A 16,724-nucleotide genomic window follows, 5' to 3' on the forward strand; every position below is an offset into this window, starting at 1 on the left:
TCCAGGGTAGTACAAGTTGAAGCGCGAAAGGCTAACAAAAGATTTATAAAGATCTAAAACGATGATTATAAAAAATACGAGCAAAAAAGTCCAATCCTTTATACAATCTCTTAAACCGTTAATGGAGATGTTGTTATGACTTTATATTGGTGAATAAGTCTGTCATTTGATGGGTTTCTACATCTTGAAGAAGTTTTTCAAAATAATTTACAAAATGTGTATCTTTTACTCCAACAAATTGAAATGAATCAATCAGTTTCCATTCTATCTTCATTTGCTCCTTCATCACCTGCAGCATCTTTAACTTCTTCATCCTTACTTTCTGGGTTAGCACCGTCATCGTTATTGTTATCATCATTATTATCATCATCACCAGCACCTCCGGAGCTTCTAGCATTTGAAGTTGAATCCAAGCGATCCAACCAAGGTTGAACGTCATCATCATCAAATAATGTAAAAGATGTATCTTTACCAACAACAGCAATTGATGTGTTTTTACTATTCAATTCTTTATCTTGTGCTAATGTATCTCTTAAAGCATTCAAACCATGAACAATCAATTCATCTTTAGTTGCATTGGTATAACTCTCAAAGTTACGTTCCAAATAAGTTCTACCAGCTTGTGATCTGGCACCAATAGCAGCACCAACATATTCCAATACTGATCCAGATGGTTGAAATTCAAACAAATGTGCACCAGTTTCATCATAACCGGCAACTAATAGACCAACACCATATGGTCTACCACCGTAACTCTGTGTGTTCTTTTGTGCTTTATCTGCTAATAGGTTTGATGCTTTCTCCACTGATAATGGTCTATTGTACACCATTTTTTGTGACATGGCTTGTTCACGCAAGAAATTTGATAGAACTCTAGCATCTGGTGCTAAACCAGCTAATGCAATACCTAAATGATCATCAACTGTGATTATTTTCTTTTGATATGAACCCAATTCTTCTGCATTTCTCTAAACCAATGTTAGTAAAATCATCCATGACCAATTCAACATTTCTCAAACGTACCTTTAATGCCACCAAAACGACATGTTCTTTTGTAGCTAGCCCCACAACAGCACTACCTTGTTTTATAGCTTCTAATGCATATTCAACCTATCAGGATTTAGTTAGTTGGTGTCTCAATTCTTATAAATCTGATTATGAACATACTTGAAATATTCTACCTGTTGGAGAGTAAGTGACAGTATCACCATCGTAATTATTTCTAAACTAGAGGTCAATTGGTTAGTTGGGGCCGCGTAAAGTGAAATTGACATTGAAATCATCCAAACTTACCATCCTTCTTTAGTCTAAACTATGTTGTTGACTTTATTTGTTGATGTTGTTGATGTTTTCCCAATTGCCACTTTCAATTTCTGATTCGAACGAAGATTTCTAAAATTCCCTAGTCTGCCAAACCTGACCGGTTCAAGTGTGGGCATACCGATTTGGATTTTTTCATACAAAAAGATCACTACTACAATGCTGCGGAACGATAAAAGGATTGTGAAGTTAATGGAGTGTAAGAAAGTCCAAGGTTATTGATTTTACTTCAAGGATACTTTAGAGATTATTAATAAGAATGCCGAAACTGTTTGGGAATCCATTGTCAAAGATAATAGCGTTGTCATTAGTGCTGGCAATAGGGTTTTTGCTGGTGATTCTAGGTAGCACTTTATACAACAATTGGTTACCAATTATATCTGGTGAGTTGAATTTGAACCTCTAAATTGACTGATTTTAACAACTTGGATAGCATTTATACTACTGGTGGCACACCTGCCTATTGTTTTTTGTAATAGGTGGTCTAATGATGATTTTATGAGTGAGACTTCAACGTGAGTACTGAATAATTCAAAACCCCATTGCACTGGACCATTTACTAACTATTTAGATATGTTGTTGATTTTGGAAAGTTTTTATCTGCATTTTTACTGATATCAGGATTGGGTAAGTTGAAAATTATTTACATTTTAAAGCAAGTTTGCTAACTGAACAATAGGATTCTCGTTAGTTTTACAACACTCCCACGTCATAAGAACACCAGCAGCTATACTATCCATAATTGGTGGAGTATTGATATATGGTACTGTTGTCCTGTTTACTTCGTTTTTTGATGACTCCGAAGATGATGAATTTGCAATTTGAAGTTTGAAGATTACAAGAAACACACGTATGAATATTCTAAAATGCATGGATTTTGAGATCTCAATAAATACAAAACTTCATAACGTTACTGAAATTATTTCTGACCGTTGATTGTAGCGACAACATTTCTTGTATGTTGATAATCACGGAATTCCAATAGATAGATTCCTTGCCATGTACCTGTTGCTAAGCGACCGTTTGAGATTGGAATAGTTAAATCAGTACCAACAACTAGAAAAATGTTAGTATTCTCAACTTGCAAAATTAACAAAATTATTACTTACGGGTTGATTTAATATGTCCTGGCATATCATCTGGACCTTCACCAGCCGAGCTATGGGCATAATGGGTTCCCTTAACATCATCTGGAACTAATTCATTCAAGGCCAAATTCAAATCTTGTCTGACATCTGAATCCCAGTTCTCATTTAATGATAATCCAGCACTTGTATGTTGTAAAAATAAATGTAGTACACCAACTTTATAATCTTTCAATTCTGGTAGGGCATTTATTATTTCTTCAGTGATAAGGTATGCACCTCTTGATCTAGATTTAAGTGAGATCTTCTTTTGATACCAGCTCATTTTGAATATATTCTAGTTTGTCAATTGGCTTTTAAAATTAGTGAATGAAGATGGAAAGAATGGAATAGCAAATAAGTATTGAGGAAATGTAAGCTCGTGAGCGTATACGTCTGACTTTTTTCGCGAACGTCAATTCCGATAATTTCGACCAATTTTGTTTTTCCGAGGGCTCGTAATGTTGATAAGAAAGCGACGGAGTTGCCCATTGAAGTTGGGTATAAAACCATCAAACAAACCATATAGAACTCAGGTAATGAGATTCTAGATCAAGTGATAGGGAGATTCAAAGATGGTTCTAAAGACATATGATACTACTGGGAAGAAAGCTGTTGTGACTAAACAATTAACTCCAAAATCATTTGCAAAATTTGGAGATATAATTTCAGCAGATCATCAAATTGGTTTAAAAGAACAATCAAGTGCAAATTATGGTACAGCTGTTAAAGTTCATAAAGTTGCTAAGGTAATAAATAATTCATCAAATGCCAAGTCAGGCGTGAAGGCTCAAGCTAATTGGAATATATTTAGATGTTCACCGCCAAATCATTTATTTCAAAAAAATTCAGATGGGAATATTGTATATCTTTCAAAAGTTTTAGAAAGACATCCATATAGCACCCAAACATTCTTGCCTATGGGTGTTGATAAGGAAAAAGATGCATATATTGTTATATGTGCTAAATCAAGAAAAGGCATGTGATATTTGGAATTTGTATTGATATGACCATACTAACACTCAGAATAGAAGATTCATTACCTGATCCAGATACCTTAGAAGCTTTTATATGTAAAGGGAACCAAGCTGTGACATATGGTGCAGGTGAGTAATCAATTTTAGAATCAATTTAATAATGACACTAACATATCAGGAACATGGCATGCACCAATGGTTTCATTAGTTGATAACCTTGATTTCGGTGTATTGATACACGAGAATGGAATAGCAGATGAAGATTGTCAGGAATGTTATTTTGAACCTGGTTATAATGTTGTTATTAAGAGCCATCTGAGCTCAAAATTATAGAATCGTTGCATTATTCTTCAAGTGTAGTTGGAAAGGTATCTGAAATTCTTGTGTGTGGCTCCCAGAAGTTCCACGTTGAAACTTTAATATTTTGAAGGCAAACTGGAATTTGTAAGTTGTGACTTGGATTCATAGCGTTTAAATCAGGGAAAAGGTGAGATTTGGGCTTAACAGTTGCTAAAATGACCGTTCTAGAGTTAAATATTTGGGTTTTAACCTTGAGCTCCATATATTCCCGTTACACTTCAGTGGACGACTTGTAGATGAACTAGTTACAGAACTGATATTCAAAAAGTTCTCAAAACGACTAAATCAAAGCAAAGTAGATTCATGATCTCAAAGACCCTTTTTATTAATTAAAAACAGTTAGTTATGTAATTCGAAATGTTTATGTCTCACCATCAAAAGCTCATCGCCAGCCATGATGCGGTAGGCACACACCCCTCACCAATTTTTTTTTATATGACACTTGCGAACAAAAATTTCACGTTTCAGGAAAAGATTCTCGATACAGAGGTTACTGCTGTTTCTATATTTATTGGACATTATTCGATTTGATATAAAATCAGACACGGTTGCCATCCAAGGAAAGTTCTTTCAAACCTGTCACTTTTACATGCCACTAAATTCTTCACAAACAAAGAATAATATACTCAAGATGATGGAAACAATACACCAAAACTTAGTCAACCAACTGTCAGAGATGGCTATTGGTAAGCCTACATTCTCACCACATCAACAAATAAATAGTACAGGTGAAGTCACAGTTAAAAAAGGTTCAGGAAAGACAAAAGTCCGTAAAGGTCAAACAGATGAAGAGTATGAATATCAAAAAAATGAGTTCCGTGCCACTGGTCCTGTTTTAAATACAAAGAATTGGTTGGAAGAATTAGATTTATCCAAAATTGATCCAAATGTTAAAAGTGATCGTGCAAAATTAGAAAATTTGACGGAAAGATTGTATTTCAAAAGAGATTATGCTAAATGTTTGGAAACTACTGTTTTTGCCTTGAAATTATTTGAATCATTAAATCAAAAAAAGATACAGAATGAGATTGAAGAATTAACGTATTTGAAAGATTCTTGTTCAAAGAAGCTGGGAAATTCAAATGAAAAAGAACTTTAAGATTCTATTCCCCCCAAACAAGCTAATGATATATAACGACCACTTTTCATGACATGCATTATAATTTATCAAAACAAAATATTCAATATTTATACTATCAATACAAAAGCGTTTTCCTTTTTGTTTCACTCAAAATCATTGTCCTTGTATATATGTAGCTCAACAGCGGATACTTTTCTCTTTCTATAGATAGTATCATGATCTAAATCTTCATCATCAAATTCATCCAGCACTTCCACCGTCTTGGTAAGAATATCAACTTTAGCACCTTCATCAACTTGAAAGAATACACCAATACTTAATGTTTTCTCAATAGCAGCACCCATCCCTAACACTGTTATATATTCAAATTTTGGTTGTTTCTTGGGTAGATTTGAAAGTAGTTTTTTCGTTCTTTTTATTGCTGAAATGTATGGAGTTGAAGCCTTGATATGAATAGTTGTCTCTAGATCAGAGTATTTGAAATGTTTGGAAGGATTGTGCCTTATATGCTTACCTTCGAAACGAGGTTGTTTAGTAGGATTATCACTCATGACTATTGATTTTGGTTTCTAAATATCTTCACTCAAGTTGATCAAGTTCAACTACTTTAAGCATCTACAAAATTTTGAGAACCGTGCCCACAATCACAGAACACATTCGCGAAACATCAACACTTGTAAAATCCAGAATTTGAATTTGATTTACCAGCGCTTAACCAACTACAATGTTCTACTGAAAGGTTCTTTAGAGTTGGTGATAGGTGATTATGGAGAAAAGACCAAGCACTGAACCGCAGAATCCCGAGAAGCCAGGGTCTGCTTCAGATCATAACAATAGTATGATCACAGCGGTAAGCGCTGATAGAGATACAGAGAAATCGTCAAGTCCAGTTACAAGTCCAATGATCCATAGAAGGGAAATCATGGGTGTTAACAAGAACGCTGAGACTAGGTTCAATGAAGCTGTTTCTTCAAAGTCAAAAGAATTGATCTCATTAATGAATGAAATTGTGCAAATGACTGAATTAAAAGATCAAACTTTACAAATTTTTGTTGATGAACAAGGGGGAAATATCCAGAAAAAGAAGTTTGATTGGAGGGCTTTAGTGGAAATGTCTGAATCTATCTTCAATGATTATTCTAAAGATATGGAAAACATTACCAAAGAATTTGATGAATTGAATAAAGTTCGATTATACCCTTGATGTACTAACTTTTCAAAGCAATACTAACTCATCATTTAGGAGCTATTGATTTGGCAAGAGTCTGCTTATATTTTGGATAGTGAAAAAGTTGCAAAAAGACTTGGGAATCAGAAAGAATGGATAAATTCCAAAGAGGCTTACTTAAACCATACAAGAAATGAACTTGTCAAATCAGCCCAATTGATTGATAATGCAATCAAGAATCTAAAACAGGATGGTGGTAATAAAAGTGACAAACCAGCCACATAATTCACAACTACAACTAATCTAATTCAAAATACCATAAATCTTCGTTAAAATAGTTAAATATTATTACTGTATAAATCATGCATGGGAAACGGGGGAAACAAAAAAATGCTTCAAAATGAAATAAATATAATCTTTTGCAACTTCTTGATTTGTCTATAAATTATTGAATTTAGTAATCCCAATATTTGTCAACTCCTTAAATTTCATATCATCAATAAATCGAACATTTTTAACAAGGTGCCATATTGATGAATCTAATTTATTATAATTTTCAGAAATTTCCACAATCGGATCATGTCTTGATTCAAAATGTTGAGTTTCTAAAATCTTTGCCGGATCTGTTGGTTTTTCCAATTGATTCCAATTTTTCAAACGATCTCTTAATTCTTGAATTTTAGAATTTGATTGTCTTTGATTAATAACATAAGACATTGGTTCACCATATTTTGAAACCAATTGTTTAACATTATCTAATTTCCTCATTAATTCACCTTGTGATAATATCATATTTTCATCAACTATTTCATTCAGGAATTTCGAAGCATCATTATAACGAACCGGTGAACTATCTGTAATTTTGTCCAGTTCAAACCCTAAAATAATTGATAATTCATGTCTTAATGAATCTGGTGTCATTGTTTCAAAATTGAAAAAATAATAATTCAAATCAATGTTTTTAATAATGTTGTAAAGATCTTCAATGTTTTTAAAATTTTTAGATAATAGTGTAGTTAAGAAATTATTTTGTTCAATTGAAACAATTTCTTCACTTATAAAGACATTTTTCTGATTATATTTCAATGCAGAAAGAACAGAAATTGGATGAGGAATTGAAATCAAATTTAATGCTTTTGAATCAAAATTCAATTCATTTGTAATTTCCACTTCTAAATCATTTGAACACATGTTTCTTGTTGCTGTTTTTGAACTTGAATACAATTCCTCCAATAATTTATCCATCCTGGTGACATATTCTAAATCAGAATCTGGTGTGATTGGATCTGGTAATCTTTCTTTTAAATTTTTTTCAAAATTTTTCAAAAAATGTTTAGTTGGTGGTGTTATTATAAATTCTTCACATTTTGTTAATGTCCTCAAGATTGAAAAAATTGGTCTGAAGAAATAATGATCTGATAATGCTAATGGATCCACAATATTAATTTTGGAAAACCTGTTTGTTAATCTATATGCTCTTAAATGTTGATCCAAAATCTTGGGTATTTTCTCCACTAAAGTTTTGATGTTTTTGTTATTCAACAATTTGGCAAAAGTTTTCAATGAATAATCTGCAAATATGCTATTAAATTTATCAGTTTCCAAAATCTCGAAATCTCTATTTTTAGAAATCAACGAATCCAAAATTTTAGAAATTGAAGATGAATCAGATGTAATCAATTGGAAATCATAATCTTCAAACAATGTAAAGCCTTGGAAATCTTTACATGTAAGCCTTAGGTCACTCAACACTGAAGAATGTCCAACCATTGGGAAGATTGTATAATCTGAATAAAACCCAGAAATACCGGATTCTGGATCCATCTGTAAACTTTTATTCTCCCAAGCTAACAACTTCATATAATTCTCATTGATTTGATTGTTTTTATTAAACAAGATTCTTTTATTAACAAATTCATCCATCTTGGGATTGCTAACAGCATCATTATAATGTAGGATATTAACTTTAAAACCCAGGGAATCATAGAGCATAATCCATTTTTTCAACATTGCTTTATGGAAATTTTGTTCTTCAATTGATAATTTACGTATTTTTTCATCATTGAAGAATGTGAACACTGGACAAAAATTATTCATATCATTATTTAATCTCTTCTGTAATTCTTCATCATGGAATAAATTTTCAATGGGTACAAACTTGAATTGATTATCCGAATCATCTGAAGTACCACCAAATGTGTTTCTGAACGTTGCTGGGTTATAAGTGTTGTAAATTGCTGTGTAGTCCATATCGTTGTTCCTAAACACCAAAAGATATATTAGCACCAACGTGACAGATATGATGGTGCTCGTCAGGAGTCTGCTCAAGGACTTTTGGTTGAGTTTGAAATTAAATATCATGGTTTGGGGGTATATCTATAATGGGGGTGATGTCTCTCTTTGAGTGGCTCTCTCTGCAGGGCGATGGTGTTGTTTGTTGAAGGTGGAATGCAGCACTCCACGGGCTGTTTGGTTTTATCTTGTGTCAGCAATAAAAAAACTGGAGATGTTGTCAGGATTTTGACTGGAGGAGATGGGAGGTGTGTAGTTGTAAAGGTGTGATCCTATGAGGAGGTGTGCTATGTGCTGGTGACTATTTCGTGTTCTTTAAATCTTTAATTCCATCAAAAAGGTGTGTTTTCATCCAGCAAAACAATACGGGTACTAATTCAATTTGTTGATGTTGTTGATGCTCTTCGGTGCTGGAAAAAACAATCGATCGAGATCTGGCTTTTTGGCTGGTGTGGTGCGTACCGGTGCTTTTTTTAGAGGTGAAAATTATTTGAGATGAGTTTTAACAGGAACAGAGAGCCTACGTTCCACAGTCAAGAGATGGTGTTTGGAACGAGAGTGCTCTGGAGTGGTGCTAAGAAAGTGGCCAGCAGTGCTGCTGCGAAGAGCGACAAACCGACTTTCCTGATCGTGACATCCATAGGGAACCCAGACAAGGACTATGCTGGATCAAGACACAATACTGGGAAGCTGCTGCTCCAGATGACGAGACACAAGTTCTTCCCTCACCCAAAGCTAAGAGGTGTCGAGTACGCTGTTGACTTGGAAAGACCGAATGTTCTTTACTTGCAGACATTGAACTATATGAATGTCTGTGGTGTCGTTGTTAAACCAGCATGGCACTTGTTTTCACGTTTGAAATCCATTGATTATAACGTTCAATATGCTGTGGTACACGATGAATTGAGTAAAGACTTAGGTGAAGTTCAATTGAGAAGCGGTAAAGCCAGTCCGCGTGGTCATAATGGGCTAAAGAACATCAGTAAAATGTGTCATGTTGAATATCATAGAATAGGAATAGGGATTGGTAGACCTGAATCAAGGGATCCTTATGATGTTGCTGACTATGTGCTAGGTGTTCAATCAAGACATGAGAGACAAACTCTTGAACAAGAGTCTTTCCCAAAGATGATGAAGATTATTGATGATTTGAGAAACTCATAGCTTCCTAGGAATAATGATCTAGTTAAATGAGGGACTAGAGAAAGGAATAGATGAACATGGTGTATATAAGAATAAAAAGAATATTTGTATATAGCTATCTTCGATGTATGCACGGGTTCTTCATTGGCTCTTGACAGGGTCCTTTGATACCAGCCCAAAAAAGCAGCAAATTGCTGGAGAATGAAGAGCTCTTCACCACCAACACAACCAACAACAAACATCAACTTCACCACCTAAAACACACTTTCAAATCTCAGATAAACTTGTCACCGCTTAAACAAATCGCGCTCGGAACAACTCTTGCTCCCTTTGAAGCCGACACCCGATGATATGTAATATTTTTTTCTTTTGGCACCGCATGGGAACAAAATTTCATAGGCAAAAAACCCAAACAAACTACTATCAAAATCAAGAATCATAAACAACTTCATAAGCCAACCGTTTGGATAAAACTGCCATACTTCAATTTCAGCTAACGCGCTTGAAAGTAAAGCTGCTGCTCGAGAAACACAGGTACAGTGAGTTAAAGGCAGCGATGAAGAAAAGAGTCTGAAGTTGTGCCTTGAAAGGCTGGTACTGTAATGTTGTTGGGTTGACATGTTGCAAGGGTAATGAGAATGAGAAGCAATATCAATCAATCTACATGGAATACACTTTAGCACAACTTCAGCAAATAGACTTGATATAATCAAATACTAACTACCTATAGAGCGACTTTGATGAAAAATGGGTGTTGCTGAAACCATTCATGGTTGGTTTGTAAAGCCCCGAGTATTGGAACCAAGAACGGTTTACTTCAACCAAGAATTACCACCTTCAGAGATTGATCAAAAGTCTCATAGACCATTGAAAATATATGATAAGAATGAAATTAGAACTACAAAATATACTCCATTCTCCTTCATTCCCAAAAATTTGTTTTTCCAATTCCAAAATATTGCAAATGTTTATTTCCTCTTCTTGATTATTTTAGGTGCTTTCCAAATCTTTGGTGTTCAAAATCCAGGTCTGGCTGCTGTTCCATTATGTGTCATTGTTGTTGTTACAGCTATTAAAGATGCATTTGAAGATTCTAGAAGAACAATAAGTGATTTAGAGGTTAATAATAACCCAATTTCAATTTTACAAGGTGTTGAAAATTACAATGTTGATGAGAAAAACATCCCGTTCCGTTCAAAATTAAGTAATTTCAATTCATCAATTTTCGTTTGGATCTTGAACACATTTGGTAAATTGTTTAAAAAGAAACAAATCATTGATACTTCAACTGAACCAAGAGGTTCTTTAGAAACTTACCATTCATCACTGAGACCAAGTCTTGATAACACAAATACAAATGATATCCCAGCAGGAGTTGATCATATTTTAAATAAGAACCAAACTAATGCATCACAACCAAGGTTTAAGAAAAGTTATTGGAAAAATGTTAAAGTTGGTGATATTGTTAGAATCCGTAATAATGAAGAAGCTCCAGCTGATGTCATTGTCCTATCAAGTTCTGATCCTGATAATAGATGTTTTATTGAAACTAAAAATTTGGATGGTGAAACCAATTTGAAATCTCGTCAAGGTTTGAAATCTACTTCCCAACTAAAACATGCTAGAGATTTAGCACAATGTAACTTCCATATCAAGAGTGAAGCACCAAGTATGAACTTGTACAACTATCAAGGTTCTCTAAATTGGGAAGATAATGAAAAAAGTGATTCTAGTGATGAAACCATCAATATCACCAACATGTTGTTAAGAGGTTCAACTTTAAGAAATACAAAATGGGCCATTGGTATTGTGATCTTCACAGGTCATGAAACGAAAATCATGTTAAATTCAGGTATAACACCTTCCAAAAGATCAAGAATTTCTAAAGAGTTAAATCTTTCAGTCTTGATCAATTTTGCATTATTATTCATCCTTTGTCTTGTTTCCGGTATTGTTAATGGTACTTTTTATGATCGGAAAGACACTTCATTCAAATTTTATGAATTCAAAGCTTATGGTAGCACCCCTGCAGTGAATGGTATCATTTCATTCTTTGTTGCTGTTATCTTGTATCAAGCTTTAGTGCCAATTTCGTTATACATCTCTGTGGAAATTGTGAAAACTTTACAAGCTCTATTCATTTATTGTGATGTTAATATGTATTACGAGAAATTGGATTATCCATGCACCCCAAAATCTTGGAACATTTCAGATGATTTAGGTCAAATTGAATATATTTTCAGTGATAAAACAGGGACTTTAACTCAAAACGTTATGGAGTTTAAAAAAGCTACAATCAATGGTAAATCTTATGGATTAGCTTACACTGAGGCTCAAATGGGGATGGATAAAAGAAAAGGAATTGACGCATCATCTGAAGCTGTTAAATGGAAAAAAGTTATAGACGAGGATAGGGACAAAATGATTCAAATATTGAAAGAATCCCCAGAAAATACTCATTTTGATCCTGAAAAATTAACATTTATTTCAAGTGAATATTTGACAGATTTGGATAACAAGGAAGATAAGGCACAGAGTGAAGCAAATCATCATTTCATGCTTTGTTTATCATTATGTCATACTGTCTTGACAGAACCATTAAAAGAAAATCCTGATCAATTTGAATTCAAGGCAGAATCACCAGATGAAGCTGCATTAGTCCAAGCTGCAAGTGATGTTGGTTTCACTTTCATTAAAAGAACGAGATCTGGTGGGATTGTTAATATTCAAGGAACTGAAAAATCATTTGAAATATTACAAATTTTAGAATTCAATTCAACAAGGAAAAGAATGAGTGTTATCACTGAATTAGATGATGAAATTTTCTTGATTTCCAAAGGTGCTGATTCTGTTATTTTTGCACGTCTTGATCCTAATGAAAATGATGAAGTTTTGTTAAACAAAACTGCTGAACATCTTGAAGAATATGCTAGTGAAGGGCTGAGAACTTTATGTATCGCTGGTCGTAAACTTTCTAAACAAGAGTATCAGGAATGGAGTAAGCAATATGATGCAGCATCTTCATCAATGGAGGATAGGGATGAAAAAATGGAGGAATTGGCTAGTGAAATTGAGTCAAATTTAGTATTGATGGGTGGTACTGCTATTGAAGATCGTTTACAAATTGGTGTTCCTGAATCTATTGAAACTTTATCTAAAGCAGGTATCAAATTATGGGTTTTAACAGGTGATAAAATTGAAACTGCTATTAATATTGGGTTTTCATGTAATTTATTAGGAAATGATATGGAATTATTAGTGATCCGTCCTGATGAAGGGAAAGATCCAAAACAAGATATGGATTCTAAATTAACTGAATATTTACAAAAATTTAACGCAACAGGTTCAATTGAAGAGTTGAAAAAGGCTAAAACTGATCATTCAATCCCAGAAGGTCAATATGCAGTTATTGTTGACGGTGCTGCGTTATCTGCCATTTTTGAAGATGAAGATTTACAAAGAAAGTTTTTGTTACTTTGTAAACAATGTAAATCTGTTTTATGTTGTCGTGTGTCGCCAGCTCAAAAAGCTTCAGTTGTGAAATTAGTTAGGGATGCACTAGATGTTATGACATTATCTATTGGTGATGGTGCCAATGATGTTGCAATGATTCAAACAGCCAATGTTGGTGTGGGTATTGTTGGTGAGGAAGGTAGACAAGCTGCAATGTCTTCAGATTATGCTATTGGGCAATTCAAATTCTTAACAAGATTGGTGTTGGTCCATGGTAGGTGGTCTTATAAACGTTTAGCTGAGATGATTCCTTCATTTTTTTACAAAAATATTGCATTCACAATGACATTGTTTTGGTATGGTATTTATAATGATTATGATGGTTCTTATCTTTTTGAATATACCTATATTATGTTTTTCAACTTGGCATTTACTTCATTACCTGTTATATTTTTGGCTGTTTTAGATCAAGATGTTTCTGACAAGGTTTCTTTAAAAGTCCCGCAATTATACATGAGTGGTATTCTAAGAAAAGAATGGTCTCAATATAAATTTATCTACTATATGATTGATGGTCTATACCAATCAGTCATCACTTTTTTTTTCCCATACTTGGTTTTCTATAAAGGTGATATTGCAAGTTATAATGGATTAAATGTTGATCATAGATTTTGGATAGGTATTTATGTCTGTCATATTTCTGTCACCTCTTGTGATATTTATATTTTGTTGAGACAATACAGATGGGATTGGCTGACTTTGTTGATTAACTCTTTATCTATCTTAGTTGTGTTTTTCTGGTCCGGTGTTTGGTCTTCATCAACTTTCTCTGGTGAATTATATAAAGCAGCTGCACAAGTTTATGGTCAAACTTCCTTCTGGGCATGTTTCTTCGTCGGTGTTTTAGTTAATGTCTTACCAAGATTTGTCTTCACCACATTAAACACTTTTTACAGACCAGGGGATATTGATATCATTAGAGAATGTGCAGTCAGAGGTGATTTTGAAGATACAGATTCAAGTAAAGCTTCATTAAGTGATGAGGAAAAAGACATTTCATCAAATAACATGACTTCAACTCTATCAAGAATGTCATTAGATAGAGTGCATACAACACATGAGATTCCAGGATTGACTCAGGCACATTCATTAGTTAAAACATTTACACAAGCATCGTCTGTTAGAAATGCTCATGACTGATGGTTGTTTTATTTTATTTGGTTTATTTGTACATTAGATACCCATTTTAGAACTTCTTATACGTTTTCATTTTAATTCATTTTCAAGAGTCTGCCTACAAATGTTATTAAACAGTTGGTTTCAATATCTCATCCTGGATTGTAGTATTAGAAACGTTGAATATGTTGAATCAATATAGGTTTCAATCCTAACCAGTGCTCAAACCTTTCCTTTCAGAGAGCGAATTCCAACTCCCGAAGGTAAAACAGAAAGTAATTTGATGGTTAAAACGTGTATAAAGTTTTGTTTTAATGTTAGACTAGAGATATAGTTCTTGAAAACTATACAGAATGAAAGCTTTTCCACTAGAAGGCCATGGTTTAACGCATTATCTTCGCTTATTTGAGCTTCATCATGGTCTCCCACTTGATAATCTCAACAATTGCGATTCCAGCACAGCTCATATATGATGATACAGAGAAGTAATAGCTGATCCATGAAATCACTATCCAATGATCTCATATAAAGAGGCGATGAACTATAGCAATTCCAACGTCTTCACTCGAATTCTTTGCTGAGCTGAGATCTGTCTGTTCCTGCCTAAAATTGTTTGCGCGCTTCGACGAGCGTAGCCTAAATTTTTCTTTGCTAGCCGCCTAAGGTGGTTACGTTTTCGTGCATTCTTCATAACCGCAACTTTGGAGATGGAGTGTATTTAAACAAAGGGGAAACCTGTTTAACCATTTTCATCTCAATTTAATTTAGAACATAATCAATTAAAACCAAACTAGAATAAACTGAAGAATAATGACAAAATATTTCAACGTGGATCATCCAGTCGCAAGTGCCCTCGAAGGTCTTGCATTGTCAAATCCAAACTTGACCCTTATTAAAGATGAGAAAGTCATCTTTAGAGAACAAACAGATAAGAGCAAAATCGCATTGATCTCTGGTGGTGGTGCTGGTCATGAACCTACCCATGCTGGTTTCGTGGGTAAAGGTGGTTTAACCGGTGCTGTCTCTGGTGAAGTGTTTGCATCTCCAAGTACAAAGCAAATCTTGAATGCTATTAAAGTCATTGGTAAAGATGCCCCAGGTGTTTTATTAATTGTTAAAAACTACACTGGTGATGTTTTACATTTTGGTTTAGCCGGTGAAAGAGCTCGTGCCTTGGGTTATGATGTTGAAGTGTTCGTTGTTGGTGATGATGTTGCAGTTGGTCGTTCAAAAGGTGGTTTAGTTGGTAGAAGAGCCATTGCAGGTACAACTTTAGTTCACAAGATTTTAGGTGCTTATGTTGAAAATTATAAACATACTTTGAAAGATGCTGTTAAATTAGCTAATGCAATTAATGACAATTTAGTCTCCATTGGTTCTTCATTAAATCATGCTAAAGTTCCAGGTCAAGAATTTGAATCATCATTGAAAGACAATGAAATGGAATTAGGTATGGGTATTCATAATGAACCAGGTGTCAAAGTTTTGAGTCCAGTTCCATCAGTTAAAGACTTACTCAAAGAACAAATCTTACCAAAATTATTAGATCAAAGTGATAAAGATCGTGCATTTGTTAATTTTGAAAAAGGCGATGAAGTTGTCTTATTAGTTAACAATTTAGGTGGTGTTGCAAACTTGACATTACAAGGAATTGTTAAAGTTGCTTCTGACTTGTTGAAATCTGAATATGGTATTGTTCCTTCACGTACTTATAGTGGTACTTTGATGACTGCTTTAGATGGTGAAGGTTTCAGTATAACTTTGTTAAACATCACTAAAGCCAACAAAGCTGCTCAATTAGGTTTCAAATCAGTCATTGATCTATTAGATGCTGAAACTGAAGCTTCAGGATGGCCAGTAAAGAAATATTCAAACAATGCACCAGATTATGACGCTTCATTAATCAAAGAAGGTTCAGATAACATTCAACAAGCTGGTACTTTTGACTTTGACCACTTCTCCAAGATCCTAAAAGCTGGTGTTGAAACATTAGTTAAAGCAGAACCTGAAATCACTAGACTAGATACAAAAGTTGGTGATGGTGATTGTGGTACAACTCTAGTTTCTGGTGGTAATGGTATTGTGGAGAATCTATCAAAATTACCAAAATCTTCACTATCTGAATCATTACATAAGATTTCTGATTTAGTGGAAACTTATATGGGTGGTACTAGTGGTGGTTTATACTCAATTTTCATCTCAGGTTTAAGTCATGGTGTTATCTCTAATGCTTCAAAAGATACACCTGTTGATGCTAAAATCTTTGCTAAAGCCTTACAAAGTGCCTTGGACACGTTATACAAATACACAAGAGCTAGACCTGGTGATTCAACAGTCATTGATGCTCTTGAACCATTTGTCAAAGAGTTTGCCAAATCTAATGATTTGAAGAAGGCTGTTGAAGCTGCTGATAAAGGTGCTAAATCAACTGGTTCATTTGAAGCTAAATTCGGTCGTGCTTCTTATGTTGGTGAATCCAGTGATATTCCAGATCCAGGTGCCATTGGATTAGTTGAATTCTTGAAAGGTCTAGAGTCTGCCTTTTAAATAGTATGTACATGTACAAAAAGTAATGAAAACTAGTTTATGATTGGAAATTTGATATTGTAGTTTATAGTCAATTCGCGAAA

At 34.1% G+C, this 16,724-nt stretch overlaps 10 protein-coding genes across 10 annotated transcripts; 6 read left to right on the top strand and 4 right to left on the bottom strand.

The window, feature by feature from the left end:
- Window positions 1-248: 248 nt before the first annotated feature.
- On the bottom strand, window positions 249-1,296 carry PRE5 (proteasome core particle subunit alpha 6; the record flags this gene model as incomplete). Its single annotated transcript, XM_019185608.1, has 4 exons — window positions 249-968; window positions 1,024-1,110; window positions 1,168-1,227; window positions 1,294-1,296. The coding sequence occupies 4 exons, from the start codon at window positions 1,294-1,296 to the stop codon at window positions 249-251; spliced, it is 870 nt and encodes a 289-aa protein (XP_019039011.1).
- A 788-nt stretch (window positions 1,297-2,084) lies between these two features.
- WICANDRAFT_91734 (YjbQ family protein) lies at window positions 2,085-2,766 on the bottom strand. Its single transcript, XM_019186313.1, has 2 exons — window positions 2,430-2,766; window positions 2,085-2,376 (listed from the first exon to the last, which is right to left on the bottom strand). The coding sequence occupies exons 1-2, from the start codon at window positions 2,728-2,730 to the stop codon at window positions 2,240-2,242; spliced, it is 438 nt and encodes a 145-aa protein (XP_019039012.1). The 5' UTR covers window positions 2,731-2,766; the 3' UTR covers window positions 2,085-2,239.
- A 253-nt stretch (window positions 2,767-3,019) lies between these two features.
- Window positions 3,020-3,754, top strand: DAL3 (ureidoglycolate hydrolase; the record flags this gene model as incomplete). Its single annotated transcript, XM_019181728.1, has 3 exons — window positions 3,020-3,426; window positions 3,471-3,550; window positions 3,600-3,754. The coding sequence occupies 3 exons, from the start codon at window positions 3,020-3,022 to the stop codon at window positions 3,752-3,754; spliced, it is 642 nt and encodes a 213-aa protein (XP_019039013.1).
- Window positions 3,755-4,457: 703 nt separating this feature from the next.
- WICANDRAFT_62394 (uncharacterized protein) lies at window positions 4,458-4,880 on the top strand (the record flags this gene model as incomplete). The annotated part of the gene is made up of 1 exon (XM_019183354.1): window positions 4,458-4,880. The coding sequence occupies one exon, from the start codon at window positions 4,458-4,460 to the stop codon at window positions 4,878-4,880; it is 423 nt and encodes a 140-aa protein (XP_019039014.1).
- Window positions 4,881-5,026: 146 nt separating this feature from the next.
- POP7 (ribonuclease P/MRP protein subunit POP7) lies at window positions 5,027-5,374 on the bottom strand (the record flags this gene model as incomplete). The annotated part of the gene is made up of 1 exon (XM_019180524.1): window positions 5,027-5,374. A coding segment is annotated over one exon (348 nt), but the record flags the coding sequence as incomplete, so codon positions are not given.
- A 254-nt stretch (window positions 5,375-5,628) lies between these two features.
- GMC2 (Gmc2p) lies at window positions 5,629-6,315 on the top strand (the record flags this gene model as incomplete). Its single annotated transcript, XM_019183355.1, has 2 exons — window positions 5,629-6,048; window positions 6,106-6,315. 2 exons carry the CDS (start codon window positions 5,629-5,631, stop codon window positions 6,313-6,315), a joined length of 630 nt encoding a protein of 209 aa, XP_019039016.1.
- A 153-nt stretch (window positions 6,316-6,468) lies between these two features.
- Window positions 6,469-8,280, bottom strand: WICANDRAFT_62397 (uncharacterized protein; the record flags this gene model as incomplete). The annotated part of the gene is made up of 1 exon (XM_019183356.1): window positions 6,469-8,280. The coding sequence occupies one exon, from the start codon at window positions 8,278-8,280 to the stop codon at window positions 6,469-6,471; it is 1,812 nt and encodes a 603-aa protein (XP_019039017.1).
- Window positions 8,281-8,408: 128 nt separating this feature from the next.
- Window positions 8,409-9,558, top strand: PTH1 (aminoacyl-tRNA hydrolase). Its single transcript, XM_019186314.1, is given in 2 exon segments — window positions 8,409-9,523; window positions 9,536-9,558. 1 exon segment carries the CDS (start codon window positions 8,818-8,820, stop codon window positions 9,484-9,486), a length of 669 nt encoding a protein of 222 aa, XP_019039018.1. The 5' UTR covers window positions 8,409-8,817; the 3' UTR covers window positions 9,487-9,523; window positions 9,536-9,558.
- Window positions 9,559-10,212: 654 nt separating this feature from the next.
- Window positions 10,213-14,118, top strand: WICANDRAFT_30420 (uncharacterized protein; the record flags this gene model as incomplete). Its single annotated transcript, XM_019181731.1, has 1 exon — window positions 10,213-14,118. One exon carries the CDS (start codon window positions 10,213-10,215, stop codon window positions 14,116-14,118), a length of 3,906 nt encoding a protein of 1,301 aa, XP_019039019.1.
- Window positions 14,119-14,896: 778 nt separating this feature from the next.
- DAK1 (dihydroxyacetone kinase) lies at window positions 14,897-16,674 on the top strand. Its single transcript, XM_019186315.1, has one exon. It carries the CDS (start codon window positions 14,905-14,907, stop codon window positions 16,639-16,641), a length of 1,737 nt encoding a protein of 578 aa, XP_019039020.1. The 5' UTR covers window positions 14,897-14,904; the 3' UTR covers window positions 16,642-16,674.
- The last annotated feature ends 50 nt before the right edge of the window (window positions 16,675-16,724 follow it).

Source organism: Wickerhamomyces anomalus (assembly GCF_001661255.1).
Source record: "Wickerhamomyces anomalus NRRL Y-366-8 unplaced genomic scaffold WICANscaffold_3, whole genome shotgun sequence".
NCBI lineage: Eukaryota > Fungi > Ascomycota > Saccharomycetes > Phaffomycetales > Wickerhamomycetaceae > Hansenula > Hansenula anomala.

What these genes read in the sequence shown, in the direction of transcription:
- DAK1 (XM_019186315.1), top strand. Translation starts at nt 14,905, where the DNA reads ATGACAAAATATTTCAACGTGGATCATCCAGTCGCAAGTGCCCTCGAA.
- WICANDRAFT_91734 (XM_019186313.1), bottom strand. Translation starts at nt 2,730, where the DNA reads ATGAGCTGGTATCAAAAGAAGATCTCACTTAAATCTAGATCAAGAGGT. An exon ending in AGGACATATTAAATCAACCC is followed by an intron (nt 2,377 to 2,429) that starts GTAAGTAATAAT and finishes ACATTTTTCTAG; the next exon opens with TTGTTGGTACTGATTTAACT.
- PTH1 (XM_019186314.1), top strand. Translation starts at nt 8,818, where the DNA reads ATGAGTTTTAACAGGAACAGAGAGCCTACGTTCCACAGTCAAGAGATG.